At 38.5% G+C, this 26,336-nt stretch overlaps 1 protein-coding gene across 3 annotated transcripts in view; it reads left to right on the top strand.

The window, feature by feature from the left end:
- LOC127447691 (ras-associated and pleckstrin homology domains-containing protein 1-like) overlaps nt 1–26,336 on the top strand; it is a 109,568-nt gene that overhangs the window by 37,496 nt on the left and 45,736 nt on the right. For 2 of the 3 annotated variants that reach the window (XM_051709696.1, XM_051709697.1), the window contains exon 1: nt 21,997–22,287. The exons of the other annotated variant lie outside the window; for it this stretch is intronic. In XM_051709696.1, the coding sequence (XP_051565656.1) occupies nt 22,186–22,287 (102 nt within the window). In that variant the 5' untranslated portion in view covers nt 21,997–22,185. Of the gene's footprint in view, nt 1–21,996; nt 22,288–26,336 lie in introns of those variants that run through there. 3 annotated transcript variants of the gene reach the window in all.

The following is a 26,336-nucleotide window of genomic DNA, read 5'->3' on the forward strand; positions in this document are numbered from 1 at the left end:
ATTCCAACAAATGTTAAAGGCTGAAATCAATGTCTATATGGAGACCAACAGGTCCTCAGTATCCTCTGTGGGTGTGGCTTGGGAGGCACTGATGCCTCATTCATCAAAAAATCCAAAGCTCAATACTCATGGAGTTGGAAAGGAATATTAAAAGTGCAGAGGCAGAGCTGAAGCACCAAATGTCGTCTGATGACCTCAGAGAATTGACCCGATTGAAATACAGATATAACACTATTTTGTCATGGAAGGTGGAGTTTTGGCTATTCAGGGCAAGACAGTCATACTTTGAGTCGTGGGACAAAGCAGGAAAACTTCTGGCTAGATATATATATATATATATAGCAGAGAGAGTCTTTTTCTACCATTCCTTCAGTGAAATCTGCTGGTGGTGAAATTTTTACCTTGGCCATTGATATTAATAATGCCTTTAAAGAATTCTGTCTTGAACTCTATAGCTCCATGTCTTCGTCTAAATTTTATGGAACCATTAGAACTCCCTAAACTGACGACTGAGCAAAACAATTCTCTTGATTCTGAGATAATCTTGGTGGAGCTTGCGAGGTAATTAAGGCCTTGCCTACGTGCAAGGCTCCGGGGCCAGATGGCTTTGCCGCTGAATTTTTTTAGATCTTATGCTATAGAACAGGCTCCACTTTTGTTAGAAGTTTATACGGAATCATTAAAGAATGGAAAGCTTACACCAACCATGACACAAGCCCAGATCAGTCTGATTCTTAAAAAGGACAAAGATCCAAGCGAGTGTATGAGTTATTGTCCTATTTCCCTGATCCAGCTAGACATAAAGATATTGTCAAATTTTGGCTAACTGATTAAGTAAAGTTATGACATCTCTTATACATATAGATCAGGTGGAGTTTATTCGGGGCCTCAGCTCTTCTGATAAAATTAAGCATTTCATCAATATCATGTGGTCAGTGGTGAATGATCAGACTCCGGTTGCTGCCATCTCACTTGATGCCGAAAAGGCGTTTGATATAGTAGAACAAGATCCTTTTAAGATTTTGGAAATATACGGGTTCAGGAATACTTTTACTGGATGGATTAGGTTGCTTTATAGACACCCGGTAGCGGCGGGTCAAACAAATGGATTAATTTCAGATTATTTTACTCTGAATAGGGGCACTCGGCAGGGTTGCCCTCTTTCCCCATTATTGTTCTGTCTTGCCCTGGAACCATTAGCAGCTGTGATAAGAAAGGAAGATGATTTTCCAGGGGTGGTGGTGGGAGGTGTGGCACATAAGATTTTGCTTTACACAGATGATATTTTATTATTCGTCTCTGACCCCACTAGAATTTGCCTCCACAGAATAATTAATTCCTTTTCTAAGTTCTCAGGATACAGTATCAACTGGTCTAAATCCGAAGCTTTGGCTCTGACAGCATACTGCCCATTGACGGCTTTTCAGCCGTGCATCTTCCAGTGGCCCAAACAGGACATTAAGTATTTAGGCTTTATATTCCCAGCAAATTTGTGTGATTTAGTTAATTTTGACCCCTTAATAAAAAGTTTAAGTGAAGTGGGCAGGTGGGCTTCATTGCATTTATCTATGATTGGGAAGGTTAATGTTATTAAAATGAATTGTATTCCAAAATTCAACTACCTGCTACAATCTCTTCCTGTAGAGATTGTCCCCTTCTCTTATTTCAAGCAATTTGATAAGACAGCGAAGTCCTTCATTTGGAATGGTATGTGTCCCAGATTACATTTCAATAAGTTACATAGGCCAACTGACAAAGGTGGGCTAGGCCTACCCAAGATTTTGTTTTATTATTATGCATTCGGTCACAGACATTTGGCTCATTGGTTGCTTCCACCTGAGAGAGCCCCTCCCTGGTTTTGTATTGAACGGGAAGTTCTGCCCCTATTTCTCCATTGCAAAGTCTTTCTATCAAACTAACCGGAGAAGTTAAATTAAACCCCGTTATCTTGCATTTGCACTCGGTATGGACAAACGTGTCCAGAGTGTTTAATTCAGACGTTTATTTAAATGTTGCCTCGAGCGTATGGCTTAACCCAAAATTATGTATTAATAAGTCCCCTTTCTGCTGGTCAGAGTGGATTGTGAGGGGGGTTGCTACACTCGGTGATCTATATGAGAGTGGAGCGTTGAGATCCTTTGAAAATTTGGTTCAACATTTTGGGATTCACAGATCTCAGTTTTTTAGGTATTTACAGCTGCGCCACCTGCTCTGTACTATTTTTGGGAGTAGCATACACCCCCCTAAAGTGGCAGACACTCTGGGAGTGGTGATACTGCTTTTGGAAAAGGTCATGAGGCATCAGTGTATTACTCCCTGCTAATTCAGAGTCGGGGAGCTTTAACTTCTATCAAGAGATTATGGAAGAAAGATTTTAACTTGGTATTGGAGGAGGGAGTGTGGGCTAGGATTCTAAAAAACATCAAGTCTGTATCTAGAGATGCAAGGGTGCACCTTATGCAATTCAAGATTTTACATTGATTCTGTTGGACCCCCTCTAGATTGTATAGGCTTGGTCTTAAAGACACACCCACCTGCTGGCGATGCCAATCGGAGGATGGAGGCATGGCCCATGTTTTTTGGTGGTGTGCTGAGATCCAAGAATTTTGGTTGAAGGTTCAGAGGGTTGTGTGTGACATGTTGGGCAATCGGGTTTCGTTTTGCCCCAGACTGTTTTGGGCGATTGGGCGGTCATCGATATAGGAGATAAATACATAAAAAATTGGGTCTGGACCAGTGTTATGACAGGCAGGCAGATTGTTTTAAGGGGATTAAGTCGGTTGTAGCGCCCTTAATTCAGGAGTGGTGCATTACTATTGTGCAGCGACTGGTTCAGTCGAGGCTTTATTCCTAACCAATTTATCCACAGTAGTGAATAAACACCTAGGATTGTTGTGGTTATTTTCTATGAGTTTGCTAAAATATGCTGACCTGGCAGCTTTTAGTGCCTGTCAGTAGCTACAGACACTATCCTTCCATGCACAGCGAAATACCTCTTATTTTGTATTCTTCCATATGCGCTTAATTTTCCAAGCTGCTTTCTTGAGAGCGTGAGTGTGATCATTGTACAATGGTGTGGGGCTTTTTTCTTTAATTCTTTTTAATCGAAGGGGGGTGACATTATTAAGAGTGCTAGAGAAGACTGTATTTATATTTTCTGTTATTAAATCAAGTTCTTCTAGACTTTTTGGCTTACTGAGTGTATGAGATAGATCTGGAAGATTATTAGTGAAGCTGTCTTTAGTGGTCGAAAGATTAGTTCTGCCTGAACGATAGTGTGGTGTAGATTGAGTAACATCAGCTGATCACAGCATAGAAGAGACGAGGTAATGATCTAAGATGTCATCCCTCTGCGGCATAATTTCTATAGTATCAACATCAGCTCCATATGACAGAATTAAATCTAGCGTATTATTATGGTGATGAGTTGGTCCTGTCACATTTTGTCTGACCATGAGAGTTGAGAATATCAATAAACACTAATCCCAATGTGTCATTTTCATTATCTATGTGAATGTTGAAGTCACCAACAATTAAAGCTCTATCCACAGTAACTACTATGTCAGATAGAAAATTTCCAAATTCACCAAGGAAATCAGAATACGGCCACACAAACTACTGTGGTTTCAGATTATATAAAGTTTTATATGGATTTAGTTTAACCTACAAAGACTTACAAATTTTTTCCAAATAACAAGCCGTGGGTATCCAAGAAACTTAAATGTCTTTTAAATAAAAAGAAATTGGCTTATATACAAAATGATGAGTTAGCTAAAAGAGATATCCAAAGAGAAATTAGAAGTCAAACAAAAATAGATAAGGCCCTCTACAAACAGAAAATTGAAGATAAAATGTCCCAGGGAAACCCAATGCAGGCCTGTGAGGGTATCAAAACCATGATTAGTGCACCACATAAGGGTAAAGAGAAGCATTATACCAATTTGGATGCGGGAAATGGTGAATATGATGATATAGAGTTTTCCAATAAGTTAAACACATTTTTATCATGTTTTGAATATACAAGCAGTGTTAAAAATAGTCAAGAAGACTATTTTTTTCACACCGACACGTAATCCTATTATTAAAGAGTCAGACGTTAGGAAATTGTTTCAGAATTGTGATATACATAAGAGCCTGGGGCCTGATATTATCTGTGGTCATGTGTTAAAATATTGTGCTGAGTAACTATCTCCTGTTTCACTTCAATTTTCCAATCCTCTTTAGATCAGCATATAGTACCAGTCTAATGGAAAACTTCAACCATTATACCAGTTCCTAAGATTTCCAAACCTGTGGAACTAAATGATTATCATCCTACTGCCTTAACTTCCCTGGTGTTTAAGTGCTTTGAAAGGTTTATTAAAAGACATATTATTTTAACCACACAGCACCTATTGGACCCATATCAATAATCAATCAGTCCAACAAGGGAGTAGATGATGATACTTTAACTTTGCTGCATCTTGTATACTCTCATCTTGAGTCCTTTATCCTATCCCAGTTTAATGTACAGAGACAGCTTAAAAGAAGCCACTGGTAGTTTGATTTCCCTCAAAAAGTGTAAACAATGTGGCTATGTGGCTCAATCAAAACATTGCTGTGTTTGTTTGAGAAACCCCCAAATAGCAACACTGATTCAACCAATGGTGTAGATTTGGGGAGTGACTACCCAACCAATGGCAAACAGGTGGAGTCTTTGTAAACATGTTTGAAAGCACTCATTATTTTTGCAGTTCCATTTAGTCCCGCTAGTAGGGGTTTGACGACACACTTAGCTCACGAGACGATACACGATACTGGGTTCACGAGAACGAGACGAGACGATATTTTAACACTATATACACTACCGGTCAAAAGTTTTGAAACACTTACTCATTCTTTATTATAATTTTTTATTTTTTTTATTTTATTTTTTACATTTTAGAATAATAGTAAAGTCATCAAAACTATGGAATAACATAAGTGGAACTATGGAAATTATGTTGTTACTAAACAAAATCCAAAATAAATCAAAATTGTGTTATATTTTAGCATCTTCAGAGTAGAAGTATATTTTCACCCTTTGTCTATAATTTGCAGACATGAACTTTTGACATTTTCTCAACCAACTTCTTGAGGTATCACCCTGGGATGCTTTTTAAACAGTATTGAAGGAGTTCCCATCTATGTTGGGCACTTATTGGCTGCTTTTCTTTATTATTTGGTCCAAGTCATCAATTTCAAAAACTTTTTTTTTTATTAAATGTTAGTTTTATAATGAAATAAATTAATATGGTGGCACAATTATATTTTTGTCTACAAAACTAATTTCAAACATTTAAGCATACGCCTTCAGATCAAAAGATTTTTAAGATCATGAGAAACATTTCAGGCAAGTGTTTCAAAACTTTTGACCAGTAGTGTATATGACTTGAAAAATAGTCTTTTATTCGACTGAAAGTCACAAAATGCAAAACAATGCAGGTGCATTTTGAAATGTTTTAACTAATCATCTTGTAATGAATGTCACTTCAGTTCTACTTTCTGAGTATGAATTATCATATGCAGTAAAAGACAGAACAATATGCAAACACTGTAAAAGGTTTTGCCACAAACTCAACTGACTGGCTTCTCTCCTGTATGATTTCGCATGAGTCTCTTCAGACCTGGTTGATTTTAGTTGAGAGCTGCAGTGTTTCTGTAGGTGTCTTTGCATAGTGCTTGTGTTAGCCGCGGTGTACGGCACTATTTTCTTACAGTGCTTACATATTGGCTGTGTCTCGTTTGGAAGGCTGCGTCCTCCGGAGGTCGCATTTGGCGGCCGCATACGTCATCGAGGCTGTCTCGTTTTTTTTATTTATTTTTTATTGGGAATGCAAAAAAGGTTAACAATTGTATAAATGTAAGTGCATATACTTAAAAGTCATTGACAATAGATAAAAAATAAGAAAAAGAACGACAAAAAAAAAAAATTAATGAAACGAGTCAGCCTCTGACGTATGCGGCCAATAAATGCGACCTCTGGAGGACGCAGCCTTCCAAACGAGACACAGCCTTTGTTCATGTCTTGTCTGTCACTCTGTCGCCGTTTATTGTTTCCACCAGGTACCTAAAATGCTGCCACACAAACTATTTAAAAGTGCCGGGGGCATCTTCTATGCTAATTTCACCCTCACACTCCGTCATGCTGATATCGCGAGACGGCTTTTCACCTCAACAAGAAATATCGTTATGTTTTAATATCACGAGATCTTGTCACAGATCCCCCTAGTAATAAATAAATGTCATGCTTTGCCATTAACTTGCGTCAAAAGATTCGTTGGCTTTTTTCTCTAAACATTCCTGAATATTTCCATAGACACATGATGACTGTTTTGAAAAGAACATAATGTCTGTGGACAGACTCAACCAGTAAAATCTTCCAGAAGTTAGCAAAATCTTAAATATTGCTGGTTGAAGGATTGGATCCTCCTGTGTGCTCGCCAGAGAGTCTGGCTTCGTTAGTAATTCCATTTTAAAAGTGAGAGCATGTGGGGCTAAATGAAAACAGTAGACCCAGGCTTTATGACTGCTCTCCATAGGGACTCTGATGTTCCAGAATTACATCCCTGTATGTCGTCTGCCCTGTTATCAGGCCCGAAACCTGCTGTCTGCCGTACATTCCACCACACGTGTCCACATAGCCACACTATCATTAACCCCTAAACTCTGCCTTGAAGAAACTTCTGTGCCCCGTTCCCCCATCCGCCCTCTCAGTTTGTGCCTCTTGATTCCTCGCTTTCAGAGGGAGGTGCAGAAGTGTGGTTATCTCCTCAATGCCGCCTGTTTTAGCTGTGTTAATGAGAGGGTGGCAGTAGGAGAGGACAATAAGCCCTTGGGGGCCCCGCCACAGCTCGAGCAAAGGTTTTACAGTCTCATGTTTCTTGGAACAATAATTACACAAAGTGTCATTTTTCCCATCAGTGTGGTGGAGGGGAAAAGTGTGAAAGTTTTGGTTCTGGATTGGATTTCTATACCAGTGGTTTTTTTACCAGTTTTGCTTTAGAATCCAGATCAAGTGGCATCCCAACACAGTATCAAAATTGTTTATTGTACAAAAGTACATAAAATGTCCTTATAATAAAATATTAGTAATGGTATTAATGGTAATTCTTTATTACTATGAAACATTTTTTTTTTTTGAAAAACTTGTCCTCATGGTTTGAGTGTTTGGTTTCAGAATGTTTCTCAAATTTTGATGGTTTCATGTTCTTGGCAGCTGGTAATTCATTTCACAAAACACATTGTGGACAGCACAATCCATATGTATCCTTGTTGCAAGTAAACTTATTTAATATACTCTTGGTCATATTTTCTTTTACCTTTCGAAGATGAGGACATCTCAAGCAATCTGTCCATGTTAGCATCTGCCTGATTTGACTAGCTTCTACAAAGTGGCAGATGAATTTGCGGCAAAATATCTAAAAAAAAAAAATGTGTTTTCCGCCCTTTTAAAAATGGATTAGCCTATTCATTTTGCCTTCCTAACTATGCACCATTATTGCATTTTCTCATATGCATTTAGCATTGTATTTTCCCTGCTGTTTGTGACCTTTTCAGCACAAACCTGCGACCCACCAGTTGAGAACAACTGTTTATTTGATCAATTTACCAGACACTAAATTGATTGAATTCCGTGCGAGTTTCCATAATGTAAAAGGATATTATAATATTGTTGTTTGTTTCCTTTATAATTACATGATTCAGTCATACAGGCATCAGGGGAGATGAAATGATGAAATCAGAATGTCAGTAGCCTTGAAGAAATGCTGGGATGTTTTTAGTTCTGCCAAAGAAGCAGCTTTCCACGCAGCCTGTGCAGAGGTGTTGCTTTTCTAATTGTTATGGTTTAGATTGAAACACAATCTGAAAGTATGTGCAGCTCCTGGGCAGCCAAAGTTCTTGCTGTTCTACTGTGTGATGTGTTTGTCGTCTGCAGCAACTTTTGAGTTCAGCTGCTACCTAACGCCAACATGACCTAGTCGCATGCATCACACAGGCCCACTGCAAATCACTGCTTCAGGCATATCTAGCACTTTCCACAAATAGGTTGCAAATTGGTATCCCATTATTATTTTATTTTAATGAATTAGGTATACTATTAGGTATATTACATAAATTAATCTAACATACAGTTAGCATAGCATGTAAATTAGCTAGTTTTAACACATCAAATGTACCTGCTCATTGGTCTTGATCGTCACAACTGTATATAACAATCAAAACAACAACAGCATACATACAACATACAATCAAAACAATCACAACATACATACATGTCATAATACTGACATAATCCAACTGACTTTCCAGCCATTGTAGAAAATAATTGATTCATAATTTTTATATAATTTTCATGATTATTAAATCATTCCATTCCAGTCTCAGTTTTTACACTCAACAATACAACCTTGTTACAAAAGTTATAGGAAGAAAAATTAACAAACAGATATCTTTCTCTAATTTATCAGAAATATAACTTTCATCAATAACCACAAACCAACATCTGGGGCCGGTTGCATAAAACTGTTTTAGACTAGTCTTACTAGTTAGTCATCTAAAATGCTGGTCTTAATTTTTTTTAGTCAGTTGCATAAAAACTTAGATCAGTCTAATTTAAGACTGAAATGTAAGACAGCACACCCCTAGGCTAACTTTCATTGACATTCTATGTTGCCATGGAAAATAACTGTCAGCTGAGCCAGTTGAGGGCTGAAAGGGGCTTGCGTTGAGACTTTGTAGAAGACTTTGGCTCAACGATGGTAACAAAATGTCATGTATTTTTTATTATTTGGGTTAAAATCACTAAATTTGTTCATTACAATCAATTTTGAAGCACTGTAGTCCTCTAATAAGCAAATATTTTCAGCAAATTAAAACTGTATTGTACATACACTGTCAGCCATTTTTTAAAGCAGTTCAGTGTCTTACATTTCCCACAATGCAATGCAAATTAGACTGTCTTACTAAAGACAACTGTGAGCTTGTTTTATGTAACAGGCTTTCTATGGCGTCTTTCGCTGGTCAAACTAATTGTTAGACGCAGTATTAAGTTAATGGCTGTTTATGCAACCGGCCCCTGGTCCCAAACTAGCTAGTCCCTACTGGGTGAAAGTTTTATTTAGGCTAAATGCGCTACCCTGTTAACCATTCTTGTTTTGTTTTGTCCCAATCTGAAAACCTTATGTAAGTACATGGGAAATAAAATGACTTGTATATTTAGTTTGACCTTAGGTGGACAGACATTTTCTGAAGGTTAAGCAACACCTTCCAACACAACACACACAATGGAAAATTTCATGGAAAGCTTGGTCAAGGACCAGTTGCTGTGGTGACCAAGTGTCTCCCTCTAATGTCGCCCTGTGGAGAGGCTGTGAAGACTAGTTTTGATTCTATTCCTGTGCAAATCAGGATCTTTGTTTTTGTTGGGAAGAATGGCCTTTGGCTGGCTCATAATCTGTTTCAGATGGAGTTCCTGAAGTGTTGTTAACCTTAGCAGACTTATTATACTGAATACTGTTTCACATTGACCTTTCAGAGGCATACAAAATTAGTGTTATGATTGTGCTTGGTCCTTGGAGATAAGAAAAGAGCAAGTGGGTACAGGAAGTGATGGAGTGATGTCATTGAACCCACAGGAAGGTGTGTAATGGAGGATTGCTGTGTGCTTTCATCTACCCATTCAAAAGTCTCTCCTATCTTCCTCCATCCATTACCACATTAATAGAACTGTTTCTTTCCATTTATATCTATAATGCACACATTTACTTGCATTGTACACCCTAATAATTTGGTGCGTTTACACTGACAGTGATTTAATTGCTTTAGCTTACCAGAGAGGGCCGTCTTGCGGAGCCCCCTTAGCAAGACAGGGCCCTGGGCATCCACCTATATTGCCTTCACCAGGTGTTCTTTTACCAAATTGCTTGCTTTTTAACTTGCTTTTCTTGTCATTTGCTTGCTTGCTTAGAAGTATTTGCTTAGAACATGATCTACGTTTGAGAACTAGCTCCAGGCTGTGTTTGCATTAACTCATATTAGTCATCAATGAACTGCAGGTCATTATGGTGTGTACACATAAACAGTCACTCCTGCCAGCCTGGCCCGTGTTCAAGGCCTGTGGGATTGCTTGAAAAGAGAATGGGCAACAGTATTGATTTATAGTGTGGCGCATTATCTTGTTGTGGATGCACACAGACCCCCATGCGGTGTGTTAATGGGGTCTCAGCTGGGCTGTCCTACACCGGAATCATCATTCATAATTACATTCACTGTCTGCTTTTAAAACCCCTGTTTCTTTTGAGTCATTAAATGTAATAGCAACATCTCGGGCTGGACTGCTTCTGATTGGTCTCTGCACTGTCACTGGTGAAACAAATTCAGGGCCCCTCATTTCCCTAAGTGCCCGAAGGCAGACAGTGCTGCCCTCTTTTATCCCAGCCAGGGTGTAACCCTTTAGATGACTTGGTCATATATTTCACCTCTTAGATAGCTGTGAAATTAGAGAAACTTACCTGTAGGGGTGGGAATCAGCAGTGACCTGGCATTACAATATAAGTGCGTTGATGTAAGGAATGTTTTGCTTTCACACACTTGCTGTGAGTGTTGACCAATTATTTAATGTGAAAATATTGATGTGAAAAATGTGATAAATTTTAGTCGTTAGGATATCAATACCATAAGATGAAGCTAAATATTGTTCACACGTCCTGTGTGAATAATTCTTTACACCTTTCTGTTCTGTAATGTCTTCCCCTTGGTATGTGGGTTGGGGTATTTGGTGACTGCAAACTCACCAAAACATAATTTAGGTGCTACTTTGGATGACTTTAAGCTTGATTTGCTGCTATGGTAGCAAAATCCCTTATTATATATTATGTTCCTTATTATTATGTATTATATCCCTTATATGGTAGCGAAATCCCTTGTATATGTATCCCTTGTCCCCATGTCTCTCTTATTAAATGTAAAAAAAAATTACTCATTATTTGATACAATTAACTAACATGTTAAAATGACAGCCCTAGTATTGGTGTAGTGGGGTTTATTTTTATTTTATATATATATATATATATATTATTTTGAATTACTTGCATTGTACTGTGCATTATCAGGTGTGACCCTGTTACTGTGCAGCTGGGACTGGAAAAACTGGAACATTTGTGCTGGTTGCTACGACTGGGGAATTGCTAATGTCTGTCATTGGCAGACACCACACCCTTCTGGGCTTTCACGTGTATAAAGGAGCAAGAGAGGATGCATAGTATGTCATCCAGAATGCTTAAGAGCTGCATTTGCACTCAATATTTGAGTTAGTATCCATCAGATCAGCTTGTTTGAGAGCTGTCTGCCATTGGTTGTGATTGAGCAAGTAATTAACAGTCTAATTAAACATAAACAATTAAGAGTTAAACTTAATGCAGCTGCTTGTGGATCTAACCTCTCTTTTATTATGATTTCAGAATAGATCATTTGGAAACAAATTTGTTATTTTGGAGTTTGTTTTGGATTCCTGTTCTTTCTTCTCCAGTTTCTTATTGAGACCCTTGTGAAGTCTCTCTCCTATTGTGTGTGTTGCCAAGCCTGCTTGGGGAGTCTACATGCACGTCTCCAATTGACAGCACTTAGATGCACGTGAACGATGTCATTAGCGATGCTAGGCAGTAAATTGGGACAACTCACTCCTCCTTTTCAAACCTCATCTTCTGTCAATAATGTGAATTGACTGTGACTGATAAGAGACAAGTGGCTGGAATGCTTGGCCAAGCTTTGGTTCCAGTGTTTAATTTAGTCACAAAGAGGCAGCTGTTCTAGGGCCAAAGAACATCAACTATCTTCACTCCAATGAATTCCCATATTTAGTATCTTCACTAAGAGTTTTTCAGGATTTTAATTTATATGATGAGATTGGATTGATTGGGAGTTTTTTGTTTTATAAGGATGGTTTTTGGTAGTGCTGTCATGATTATGAAGTATGGCCGACGATTAATTGTCAAACAAGAAATTGTGATTATGATGATCAATTTTCATTCATAATTGTCATACTTCTTAAGGTGTATTTGTGATTCATACACTCTCCAAAAAATATTTTGGCTTCATAACAAAATTCCATCAAATTTAATTAATAAACTTAAAAAACAAATACATATTTCTTTTGTTTATTTCATTAAAGATTACTCAATTCAATTTGTTGATATTTACTCATTACATTGAAATGCATAAATCTTAATTTTTTTTATTGTACCTTAAGAAGTCATTTATTTATTTATTTAACTTGGAATTATAATATAAAATAGGGATACAGTTTCCTTTAGGGAAAAGATCTCCTTGTAAGGCTTTAAAAACATATGAATGGCATGAAAATAATTGTAATTTTACATTTTGAAATATTTCCAAAAATTGAAAATATGTCTTTCTTTTTGGCCATTTTACATTTACACTGTTATTTTGGGAACCCAGCCAACCTGTTAATTACTGCACTGCATTACATTATATTACATTACGCAGTGTGCTGTATTCTTTACTTTTTCACATTATTTTAAGGCTCTATGATTAAATCCAACGATTCTCATGAAGTAAGTCCTTTGAGATTCTGTGCAAATTTAAAAATATGTTTCTTTATTTTATCATCCTCACAGAAAAAAAGTGGCCGTCTCCTCCTCTGTGTCACTGTGTTTCATTAACACTGTGTGTGTGTGAACCAGCAACGACCAAGAACCTTTGGCATTACACGACTGTTTAATTAGAGTGAAGCCAAAGCGCTTTACGTTCACTATCAAAATCCTCTTGAATTTGGCGTGAACCCCCTCATCCCAGCGCTTCAGAGGTGGTTCATCCTCACGCGCTTTTCACTTGCTGCTCTCGGTGTGGTACGTTTTGCTGATCTGTGAGATGGTTGGATGGCCGCCTATCCACTAATCTTCAACATGTTTTACACTCAACAATCCTATTGGAGTGAAAAATGTGTGGAGTTTACTACGATAAAAATGGCTGTTTTTTTAAGAGTAGTCACGGACGATTTTGCAACATGTAGGTGTCAGTTTACGGCTCTCCCCATTCATATGGTGACGGCAATATTTTGAATTAAAACCTGCAAGTGCATCCTTCATTTGACAGCAATGAATAATGTCTTTAAGTTCAACAGCTGCGTGTGCAGCTTTTGAGCAACTCAAGGTGAAGCCATTTTCCCAACCAAACAGGTATCAAAAAGTATTTTTTTTTTACATGTAAATTGGAGTACTATGTAAATACCATGGTGTACAGCAGTATTACCATCTGATACCATCACAATACCATGGTCCTGCCACGGCAGGCTATTTTTTTGTAAATGTAGCTGATTTTGAGAAACTTTAACTATTGCTAGATGTGCTGTCCGGATAAGTCTTTTAGCAATGCTTTGTAGCCCATAGTTGCATTAATTGCTACACAAGATATATAAAAATGCTGCTCCTAAAGTCACCAGAATGAAATGCTTTAGTTCCGTTTTTGCAAAAAGTTTCTCCCGGAGGAGCATGTCCCCAGACCCCCAATAAGTGTACACTGTTTTGCTGTACCTGTGCTTCAGACAGTACTGTAAAAAGCTGAAAACACCCCTGAAAGTGCCTTGCCTGTTTTATTGAGGCTGCAGGTAGAGATTTCACTTCTGTTGTCACCACGTGCAAACTGATATTAATAAAATTGCTTGGCCATGCTGGGTTTTGCACATATTTAGTGACCAAAGCTCAGCTTCTCCTGTCAGTGATTTAGCACCTCTTTAGCACTAGCAATCAAAATTAGCTGGTGCCACCCCTGTTTCATAGGGTCTTTTAGGCAAATTATGGCCTGATATGCATTTTCAGTTTGGTTTCTGTTGGTTGCCAGGTGATGTCGTTATGTGCTTTGCGTGCATGCTTCTGACTTCATGGTTGGACCATCATCTGTCCTGAGTGTCACAGAGGCGATTGAAAGGAGAGAGTTTTGGATGGCTTTTTGTTTATCCAGGTTGGATTATGTGGAAATGGCAGGCAATGGAAGCATGGCAGATCTGTCTGAATAAATACACGTCATCTTGATTATTAACTCACATGATTATTTAAGCACAGTCTGAAGTGCTCTGGAAATCTGCAGATGGGGAAAGATTGATGATAGTTTTGCAATAATGTGAATGAAGAGGAGGTAACGGCACGGAAGTGTTATTCACTTGGGGAAAGAAACACTACATTTCTTGTTTTAATGTGTAGCAAATGGGGCTTTTTGTGCAAGTCTGCAGCAAATTTCTTGTTAAGATGTAGAGTCAAAGTCCTGGACCAAATTAGCTGACACATGGTTTTCTTTATGCTTCTATTGTGAAAGCCGGGATATGGCAGATTCCAGTATTGCAACTTTCAAACTTGATGTTTTAACATGGATTGTATGAAGAGAGTGAGACAAATAGCCTGAATGATTTGTTCATTTTTTTTTTTTTTCTGGTCAGCTCAACCATATGTCTTGTCAATATAAGATTGTTTGTTTGGCTCCAGTTGGATTAAGCTTTTTCATTAGAAGACTTGTTCTGGAGGTAATAAACAATGCAAATTAGGGACTTTTTGTGGTGGCGCTGAGATATTATTTGACTTGAGTTTTATAAACTTTAATCCAATACATTTCTTGGTTAAAAAAAAAAAAAAAAACCTCTCCACTTCTTCAAAGAGTATATATTTAATATATTTATTTGAAATTGTATTTGTTTATTCTGTGTTTTATACTGACAATCCAGCTAAGGATAGTGACTTTTTACATCTACTCAAGAGAGATGCATAGTGGACTCTCCACTGTTTTTACTTTCTTTTTTTTTTTTCTTCAACAATCCAAAAGTGAGTTGAAGTTATTGCTGCTGGGTTTTAGAAGACCTATATGAGCTGGCGGAGGCTTGATTTAAATACCTAATCTGCCTGCTGGATTGCTATTGGTTCATCAGTGACCACACAAGGCTGAGTGTAACTAGATATTCCTGGATATTCTACTATGCTGTGCACCCCCTATACTCACGCCGGCAGACTTTAAAAGTAGATCCCGTCTTGGCCTTGTGCATTTTAATGTTAGAAGTCTTCTCCCCAATGGACATGATAAAGCTCTGGGCTGTCACAATGGACATGGATATTATGGTTTTATCAGAAACTTGGTTAAACAAATCAGTACTTGACAATTTGATTGTGATTGATGGTTACAATGTTTATAAATCCGATCGAGTTGGTAACTGTAGTGGTGGTGTTATTTACGTTAAATCCAATCTTTGTAGCTCCATGTCATGGTCTATGACTAAAGCAGACAGTTTGAGCTCTGACCCCAGCTTAGTTGGGATATGCGAAAAAAAAAAAAAAGGATTTCACTGTATATTTGCAAAATGTATAATGTGTGACAAAATAAAGGCTTCTTCTTCTAAGGTAAATATATCCAAAGATTTTCACTTTACTGTCGTTGGCTGTTATAGACCGCCGTCAGCTACAAAAGAAGCCTTCTCTCTTTCTGATGCCTTACACAGTCTAAATGATTCTGAATTCATTCTCATGGGTGATCTAAATTGGGCTTTCCTCTGCATCAGATTGCATTAAGGAATTATGTGATTCTTTAAATCTCATGCAATTTATTAATGCTCCTACTTGGCTCAACCCAAAAGATCTAAATAAATCTACATTACTGGATCTCATTCTTATGCGCCCCACAAATATACCTCGACTGCAGTATTCTGTAATGATGTCAGTGATCATTGTGCCATTGCCTGTGTAAGAAATTCAAAATTACCCAAGTTCAATCCTCGTTATGTTTTTTAAAGGTATTTTAAAAGATTTGAAGAGCAAGCATTTCTGCATGATCTGTACAGTAGTGATATTGGCAGAGTCAGTATAATCCACGATGTGGTGTGAGCATCGGAACATTTTTATACTTCTTTCATGTCGATTTGCAATAAGCATGCCCCTATAAAGAAATTTTGGATCTCTGGGAGGGACAACCCTTGGTTCACAGTTAAACTATCTAACCTGATCAGGAAAAGGAATGCCTTCTGGGCCAAGGCTAGATCCACTAACTCCCTTGCTGACTGGACTGCCTCAAGAGCTCTGAGAAATAAATGCACAAGTCAGACATCTAAGTCAGAATATTACTTAAAATCTATTTAGGAAAATTTAACCAATCCTACTAAATTCTGGAAACAGATACATTCATTGTCATGTTCCAGTGATATCGGGTTGGGTGTCTATAGAGTGGTTCAAGAACTACCTTGCAGATATAACACAGTGTGTATATACAGATGGACATACAACTATATTGCCAAAAGTATTCGCTCATCTGCCTTTAGACGCATATGAACTTAAGTGACATCCCATTCTTAATCCATAGGGTTTAATATGATGTCGGCCCACCCTTTGCAGTTATAACAGCTTCAACTCTTCTGGGAAGGCTTTCCACAAGGTTTAGGAGTGTGTTTATGGGAATTTTTGACCATTCTTCCAGAAGCGCATTTGTGAGGTCAGACACTGATGTTGGACGAGAAGGCCTGGCTCGCAGTCTTCGCTCTAATTCATCCCAAAGGTGCTTTATTGGGTTGAGGTCAGGACTCTGTGCAGGCCAGTCAAGTTCTTCCACACCAAACTCGCTCAACCTTGTCTTTATGGACCTTGCTTTGTGCACTGGTGCGCAGTCATGTTGGAACAGGAAGGGGCCATCCCCAAACTGTTCCCACAAAGTTGGGAGCATGGAATTGTCCAAAATCTCTTGGTATGCTGAAGCATTCAGAGTTCCTTTCACTGGAACTAAGGGGCCAAGCCCAGCTCCTGAAAAACAACCCCACACCATAATCCCCCCTCCACCAAACTTCACAGTTGGTACAATGCAGTCAGACAAGTACCGTTCTCCTGGCAACCGCCAAACCCAGACTCGTCCATCAGATTGCCAGTTGGAGAAGCGTGATTCGTCACTCCAGAGAACGCGTCTCCACTGCTCTAGAGTCCAGTGGCGGCGTGCTTTACACCACTGCATCCGACGCTTTGCATTGCACTTGGTGACGTATGGCTTGGATCCAGCTGCTCGGCCATGGAAACCCATTCCATGAAGCTCTCTACACACTGTTCTTGAGCTAATCTGAAGGCCACATAAACTTTGGAGGTCTGTAGCGATTGACTCTGCAGAAAGTTGGCGACCTCTGCACACTATGCGCCTCAGCATCCGCTGACACCGCTCAGTCATTTTACGTGGCCTACCACTTCGTGGCTGAGTTGCTGTCATTCCCAGTCGCTTCCACTTTGTTATAATACCACTGACAGTTGACTGTGGAATATTTAGTAGCGAGGAAATTTCATGACTGGACTTGTTGCACAGGTGGCATCCTATCACAGTACCACACTGGAATTCACTGAGCTCCAGAGAGCGGCCCATTCTTTCACAAATGTTTGTAGAAGCAGTCTGCATGCCTAGGTGCTTCATTTTATACACCTGTGGCCATGGAAGTGATTGGAACACCTGAATTCAATTATATGGATGGGTGAGCGAATACTTTTGGCAATATAGTGTAAGTCAAGCTTTTTGGAGATCCCTAAGGGAGTCCCCCAAGGTTCAGTTTTAGCCCCCCGTCTTATTTTCTATTTTTATAAATAACACCGGGAAGGACATACCTACAGCTAAAGTGCGTCTTTATGCAGATGATACTATAGTCTGCCTCTTCTCTGAGCCAGGCAGTTGATGAGCTCCAGACTGCTTTTCAAAAGCTTCAAGTCTCATTGTATGATCTTAAGTTGGTACTTAATGCCAAGAAAACCAAATACCTCAGATATTGATGGCATTCACACTTTGGGAGGGGACTCAATTGAAAAAGTATCATCCTATAAGTACTTTGGTATCTGGGTGGATGAGAAGCTCTCTTTTAGAGCGCAGATTGAGCACCTAGTGAAGAAGCTGAAGATTAGGCTGGGTTTTTATTATCGAAATAGGGCCTGCCTTAATTTAGCAGTTAGGAAAATGCTTGTACAGGCTGCATTCTTAAGTGCTCTAGACTATGGGAATATTATTTACATGCATGCTGCCTCCTCTATATTTCACTGCCTAGACTCTGTGTATCATAGTTCTCAACGTTTTATAACCAATTCGTTGTCAAGTATATGATTTGGTCTCTTGGCCTTCATTAAGTTTAAGGAGAAAATATATTTTTATTTACAAAGCCATACTGTGTGAATTCCCTATTTATCTGTGTAATCTTCTATTGCTTATCAATAGCTGTTATGATTCTCGCTCCTATAGATGGCTACTACTCTACAGGGTACCCAGGATTTGCTCAGAACTTGGTAGAACGGCTTCCTCTTATTTTGTGCCCAGGTCATGGAATAACCTTCATAACTCTCTACAGCTTAATCCTTTGATCTCCTTGAGAGAGTTCAAAGCTTTGATAAAAAAAACTGTGTGACTGAAGAGTGCAATTACTATTCATAAGCTGGATTTTGTATTATTTATTTGTAGTATATATCCTTTGTTTGTATTAATGTGTTTTCAATTTTGTCCTATGTCTGTTTTTGTTGTGTTTGATTTTATAATTTTGTTACCTTGTAATGGTGTGCTTTCTTGGCCAGGTCTCCCTTGAAAAAGAGATTGAATCTCAAGAGACTTCTTGGTTAAATAAACGTTAAATAAAATGAAATAAAAATATTTCTTATGTTAACACCCCTTAGAAAATTTTGACAAACTTGCCTCAAATTTCCCACTCATTATTTTCACATGCAAATGAGCTTGCAATTCTCAGTAAATGTTTATCAGAAGTTTGCAGCTCTTCACCAGTAGTGGTGAACCTGCAGAAAACCTTTTTCAACAATGAAGAGTTTGCCACAAAGCTTATTTGCTTGTGAAAATCTTGAGTGGCAAAACTGTGGCAAAGTTGCAGCAAGTTTGCCAGAACTCACCATTTTTTTAAGGGACACTGAAGGAATGTACCACCAAAGTACTTTGTTTTGGCACACACTTTTGTTTACAAATGTTGAGCATGTGTCTGCATTCATTAGAAATGGCTGGACGAGTGCACTTTTTTTCCTGTACTGATGTATTTCATGTTGGACATATCAATGAGCTTGTCCCATTTTTGTTTAAATCGCCAATTGCGCTTAGTTTACATCACAGCTGTGAACCATGATTTACTATTTGCTTGAGCTAATCAGAGGCTGGTGATATGACACTGCAATTACAGTGCATGGTGTTTTGATGAACAATCATTTCCATGATTTGTTTACAGTGTTGATCATGGGAAATTATTAGCCAGAGTTATCTGTAAATGTTATTTCACTGATCTGTCTTTACCAATGGTAAAATTAATTTGGAAACTCTTTTCCAATTTTTGGAAGATATTGTACACTTGGATTTCTGCCTTCAGCACTTGATAAAAGCCAATAAAAAGCTCAGTTGTCGCTCAACAATTGGCCAGTGGTCCACTGTCATGATGAAGCAGATACTGGACCAGCTTTCTTAATCACTTCCACAACACCAATTTCCTTGTGCTGAAAGGAGGAAGTTCTGTCATCTAATTGGCTCAACAAATTGGACTGACAATGATAGATTAAAGAGACTATGGAAAACCACTAAGTTGTTGAGGTAGAGGTGATAGAGCAAGGAGTGCTAACTTTACGTCAATATGAAACTGCCTGCGCAACCCATTTTACTTCCGTAATGTGGCATTTATGAAGAATATTCAACATGAAAAAAAAATTTTTCCCTGATTTTATTTATTAAGAATTGACTGGATTGTAAAAAGTGGTCACTTTATAACAGAAACTGGCTTTTTGACTGAGACATGGAGACTGAAGGTCATTTTCACCATTAAGACCATTCTGACGTTTTTTTTTTTTTTTTTTTTTTATGTACAATTCCCATAACCGTTACTGGCATTAAATTACTGCTGGCAACTATTAGCAAGATATCAGGCTTCATTTCATTGCCTACAACAGTTGCCTAAGACAACATTAACATTAACCAATGTCAACCAAAGGCCTGTGTAGCCTTGGTTATATCTGCCAAAAAGAAAAGTTGTTTCAGAGTTGGAGCCAGTTAATAAATTTTGATGACAGATTAACAAAGAAAATATGGTCACTTTTGATTTCATGTACCAGAACCCTGTAAGAATTAGTATTTATTATATTCATAGAATCTTTGATAGAAGTGTGAATAAGCACTTATGTTACGACTTATGTTACAAAGTTCTTTGTTACAAAGAACACACTAAAGTTAGGTATCTAGCATGTTATTGGGACTCTGCTTGGAGCTGCTTTCATGGATTGGAATGTAGAGCTCAGAAGAACGAGCAATCAAATGTAAACATATGTTCATGATGAGAAAAAAAAAAAAACAGCTCATGGAAATAACCATCCAGGCCTCCAGAATTAAATGGAAAAGCAATCATGACTTTGTTTGTCAAACCTGTTCAGTAGAACATAGTCTTTCACTTTTTGGCAAAATACTCCCATTGTAGATGTCTTGACATTTCCACCACATGTCCTCAGAAGGACTCTTGCTATTTTGTTTTTCCTCAGTCTCTCTCTTCATATTTTCAATCTGTTTTTTCCAAATACAACGTGGCACTCAGTCACATGCAGACTTTGCTTTTTTTCAGCCTCTCTTGGAGATAACTGTCTGTTTTAATCATTCTTAAGGATCTCAGTGCCATAGCAGTGGTTTTGGATCAGTGGGAATACGGTCTGTGATCACTCCCATATGTAGGCATTGTGCCAGAAACAGTGACATTGTCTGAGCACTAGCATCCCTGCACCTCAATACGCCTGTTTGATGCAGTCTCAGACAACCTGTACTGCAAACAAGTTGAGAACCTTACTTTGCTTTACATTTTAAAACTTTGTTATATCTGGTCATGTCTGTTTTATGCTACAAACATTCTTGTATTTGTTGAAAGTGGAGAATGTTATCCTATCATTTTAATAAGTCAACTCATCCATTATAGTTGGTAATGACCTTTTGCAGAGCTGTAACTTGCTCTTTTTTTATCTGTGAGAACCACAAACCCCTCTTAAAATTTGTTTAGCTATTTTGGTCCCCATCTATATTGAGATGGTGTCCATACACAGTGGCTCAAAGCTGCACCAGGGGACCTCCTTTAGATGCTGGAAAGAGATAAAAACCCATTTTACTGTTCTTTTCCTACTGTCCTCTTTCTCCCCTCTCTTTTGTTCTCTGTTTTGAACTTTATAAAGCGTGTACACACAAATAGTTTAATCGCAAAGCCACTGTGCCCTGAACTTCAGTCTAAACACTGGCCTGGTAATGTTTATATTGACTATGTGGATGGCTGTCTGGGGAGTCATCTCAATCAGATTGCAGTGAAGGGAGACAAACAGGGAGGAAAGAGAAGTATGCAGGGAGGAAATGGTTACTGAAGCTCAATATTGTCAAGCTTAAAGTGATATTTCACCCAGCTGAATTATAATTTGAGGGGTAATCTATTCCTTTATTATGAATTGCTTTGAACGTGCATAGAAGTTCCAATAACATTCTTGTTCGTCAAACATTTTGCCCCTAGTTCTGATAGTTTTCAGCCTATTTTAATTGTGGTTTTGGAGGCAACTGAAAGAAAGATGGGACATTATGTGTTTGTGTATTTCGTGCTTGCTCACTCACATCTGGATTACTAAGTTGAGAGTTGGACTCTCTTGTTGATTCATTTTCATTTTTTCCTTCGATGGCTGAGGCCAGCTCATCCTCACCACGACTATATTTGTTTTTCTCTTTGAAACAAAGGCAAAGGTGAAAAAAAGGCAAAACCTGGATCTTATTTGAGGCAGTTTCTTTCTGCCTGATGTTCTGCTTGTATCCTCACCACAGCTCAGCTGGAATCTGCCTCGTGCGAGGAGCTCTTACTGCAGTCGTGTATGGAGTCACCCACCTCAGAGGATGACAGCTGTACTGTAGTCACAGTCATGGGAAAATGCTCCTCAATGCTCCCCTCTGTTTCACTGAGAGTCATTGGACTTCAGTTGGTTATGTGGTTGGAGTAACTATCGCCCACAGAGGACCTTCTCACACAACCAAACTTATTTTTAAGGATGGCCAGTCATCGCAGAGAGACTGTTCTTTAGTCCAGAAACAAGCCAAATCCCTCTTGATGTCTTTATTGCTCTTGAAGTGGAGGCTGAATAAACCAGAAATCTGCCAACTGAAGCAGCCATTGTAATGTACAGTCTAGGACATTGTAATAGACCACATCTGTATCAGAAGAATACTGGACCTGCAAATGGAAAATCCTTCCTAAATGAACTGATTATAGCTTTTTCTGTAAGTACCTACTACCCTTATGTTTTTGATCAGATCTTACCATCACAACAAAGAGTATGAATTTACAAAGGAAACTTCATTATCTAAGGTAACTGTCAAATAGAATTGGTATTTTAACAATCTTGCTAGCAAGTGGCAGTTCCTTCATCTGTCTTGCCTTTGTTTTGCCCAATTTTTTTCTTTCTTGTTCCCTTTTGCCTCTACTCATTCTGTGTGTTCAGTAGTTGGTATTGAATAAGAGTTGCATGGATGCAAATCATTCAGAACTGCTTGGATTGAGCCATGTGTTCACAGTTTCATAAAGCAGACCATGAGTCTGCTGCCAAATATAGATTTTAATAAATTAATTTGATGTTTGCGTATTATTTGAAGAGTTGCAGAGTCAGAAGTGGTTCTTTGCCACCTTTTTCCCCAAAATCAAATCATCAGGCCATGTGATTTAAAGATCATGCATTTAATTAAACTCAACATTTTTATTCATCAGTGTAACTAGATACTATGTTCTTGTTTTGGAATTGTGGAAAAGGCATCCAAGCATGACTGAAAAAAGACTTGAATAGTTCTCCCAAATGGTGCCTTTGCCCATCTGTGTCCGTAAATTACATGAGATTGTAAGGTATCTTATATTCCATTTAGTTTTTATAAGGGTCCGCTTCTCTTGGCATTCACTATGCACCCTTTTTCTGAACCCGCAGTGGTGTGAACATCACGTTGCCGAACAGCCAATGGGGCGAAGTGTAGACTGACTGTGAGGACTGATGTTGCTGTTTGGCACAGGGCCGTGATTAGCCTGTTGATATTTGTTAATTTAATATAATCATATTTTGAGGGCTCAATTGATGCATTACAGGTCATTTAATGTGCTCACAGGTGATGAGTGTGTTGATGTGCTGCTTCCTGCAGACCAGCTGGGCTTTGAAAAGACCTCTGAGGTCTGTGGTTTGTTTTAGTGTCTCTGCTATTTTTTGGGCTTTACCATGCTCCCATTAAACACACACACACACACACACACACACACACACACACACACACACACACACACACACACTCTCGTTCTAGGCCATGTGTTGTGTGAAGAATTTACAAGGGTCACAACCCCACTTCAAAGCTTACTTCCATTTTTAACAGCTTGCATGAGAACAGACTCACTCTGAGTTAAATGCCTTTGATAGGCCCATATAGCCAATCAGTCCACTTTAAATCACATTATTTTGCTTCCTCTGTGGCAGTTGGTAATAGCATAAATTGGTGCTTATTGTAGAAATTATGTAGAATACTCGTACCTCTTTTCCATTGCAATGGTGCTGGCGCTCAGATAAGGGTTTCCACTGATTTAAGAGTTGATGTTGCTACATAACCTGCACCAGCACTGGCAACCTGTCTGTGCAAAAAGGTAAAAGTTTAACAGATATGCCTGACACTTGTGTTCCAGGACAGACAGATGGACTTGGATACCAATTCCTCCATTACACAAATGCCTCATGACCTCTTACCCCAAGATCAAAGATCATAAGTTCAGGCTGTGGGATGCACAATTCACACATTTGTTCTTAATTTGCAAACAGCATGAAGCTGCCATCATAGGAACCACAGAGTATCTGGGAATACAGCCTCACTGTTTCAGGTGTCTACTCACACTCTGTTGCAACTCCTACTAGATCATCTCATTGGTCTTTTGAGTGGTCAGACGGTTTTATACCATCCTTGGTTTTAGACTTCATCACTGAGTAAGTAAACTGGTATTTCTAGCGTGTGTTACAACAACATTTGGAGAAGCCTAATGGTTATCACTCTTATGATTCATTCTTCAGATTTAAGTGCATATTTATCAGGGTGTATCTGGCTCTTTTGGATTAGAGAGAAACACTTGACTTATCTCAGGAAGAGTTTTGATTCCTCTGGCACTCTAGCCTGGTAGAGTAAGAAATACCATCCATAGGTGGAGACATAGGGTTGTTCTTGATTAAGATGCTATGTTCTGACTCAGGATCAGTTAAGGATTTAAGGGACAATTTGTTACATAATCTAATATGTCATTGAGGGGAATGAATCATCTCTTTTGATTAATTGCTTTCGGGAGTGTATGTTTGTTGTGACATTGTAAAAATTTGGCGTGACTCTCATCTTGAGGGATGATCATCTTCTTACACAAGAAGCCGCGAGGGGGATAAAGAATCCATTACATCCTGCACAATTCCTGTTCATGTTAGACTGTCCTCCTACTCACATGCACAGCTACAGTGCCCTCAGATTTGTTTCCTCTTGTGGTTTGTTATCAGTACAAATGTAAATGACTTGTAACGTCTTCCAAACTGGCGTTCATTAAAACTGCTTATTTTATTTCTCCACAAAAAAAAAAAAAAAAAAAAAAAAAAGATTCTGGCTGAGCTAAATATGTTTGAATTATTAGTGGTTTACACTCAGGCAAGCGTCACTACTAATATTGCTCATTCTAAGGGTTGGGAAATAGAGCAAACTCAAAAGTACCGTATTTAACTTTAATATGTAGCAACTTTTGGCAAATTTGGCATGCACAAACTGATCTCACTGTGAGTTCAGCGATAGTAGGTAGAAAGTTCTTCAGCTGCAGTCGGTCTGTGCTTAATGAAGTTCAAATTACTGCCCCCAGTGGCCAAAGCTGGAAGTGTTGTTGAACATATGGGCATGTGTGAGCTCCAATTTCTGGGTGAAATGTCAGAGTGGTGCCAAAAGAACTGTTGCCAATCCTTAAGAGCTGCTAAACTGTTTTTCGTTGTTTTTAAAACAATGACAATAAAATCTAAGGATGTAATACTGTTAAGTCAACAGGAATGCATATTACACCCAAACTCCAACCCTAACCTTAACTGCCAGTGGAGTAAAAATGTAATCTTATAGGGAAAATGAAACCTTTGAAAAACGTACTGGTTTTCATGGGACCAGAGGCCGTTTCGCTGAGGCTGTGCCAGTAGCACCATGGAAAAAGTTGAACACGACCATTAGAATTGATGCAAAAATATCTAAAGGGGGATGGAGCTTGTAAGTAATAAGGCTGAATGTGGTTGCTACTGAATATTCTGGTACCAACATGTTAACTTTCCATGTGATAATGTTGTGAAGAATGTGTTGTTGCTTTCCATGGTGGATAATTAAACAGTTAAAACAGTTAAAAAAAAATCCCATGGACTTGGAATTAAAGGGGAACCCAATCCACATCTAGGGACCAGAATGGGACCAGAATAACATATAGCCCCTTTCCACCGAAATGATGCTGGTTCTCATGTGGGAGCCTGTGCTCGGCTCCCACACGCTTTTCCATTGACTTGAGAACCGAACAGTGATGTAACGTGTTACTTAACTACGTGGTAGTTTTGAGTGACTACCTCACCTTCCCGCAAACAAACATGGCGCGTCACAGTGTTTGTGTATAACTTTTACTCCTGTTATTGAGGACATATTTAAACAATACAGAGAAATGCAATTCAATGTTATTACATTGCTTAACAAGATTGCCAGAGATGAAATCTATGCTCAAGATGACTTATGATTATAAAGTAATCACATTATTTTGTATGACCTTTTTAATGTGGCTTAACTTGTTAAATACTATTATCTTTAACATTGGAATTGTTATTAACATTGGTGTAGCAGATGGTAATATTTTGATTTTTGCCATCGCATGTGATATTTATTCCCCTTACTGAACAAAACAATGCACAAAATAAGAGGAGAAGAGTGAAAATAAAGCTAACAAAGTTGGCAAAAATAATAATTTAGTGGGATCAGCTACAAAGGACACCGGCGATTCTGTGTTTTTCTTGAGCCTGACTGACTGAATTCAATGCCCCAGTTAGTCAGGTTAGTAAAGAACCACTCAAAACACAATAGAAACACCCTAGCAACCTCCCAGAACACCCCAGCAACTGAATAGGAACACGCTGACAACCACTCAGAACACCTTAGCAACCACATAGCAATGTTCTGACAACCATCCACAACAACCAAGCATTGTGGCAGTGTGCCATGCATGGGTAAGCAGCTCACAATATTCTTCAGAAAATTAGTTAGTA

This window comes from Myxocyprinus asiaticus, chromosome 11, assembly GCF_019703515.2.
Source record: "Myxocyprinus asiaticus isolate MX2 ecotype Aquarium Trade chromosome 11, UBuf_Myxa_2, whole genome shotgun sequence".
In the NCBI taxonomy this organism is placed as follows: domain Eukaryota; kingdom Metazoa; phylum Chordata; class Actinopteri; order Cypriniformes; family Catostomidae; genus Myxocyprinus; species Myxocyprinus asiaticus.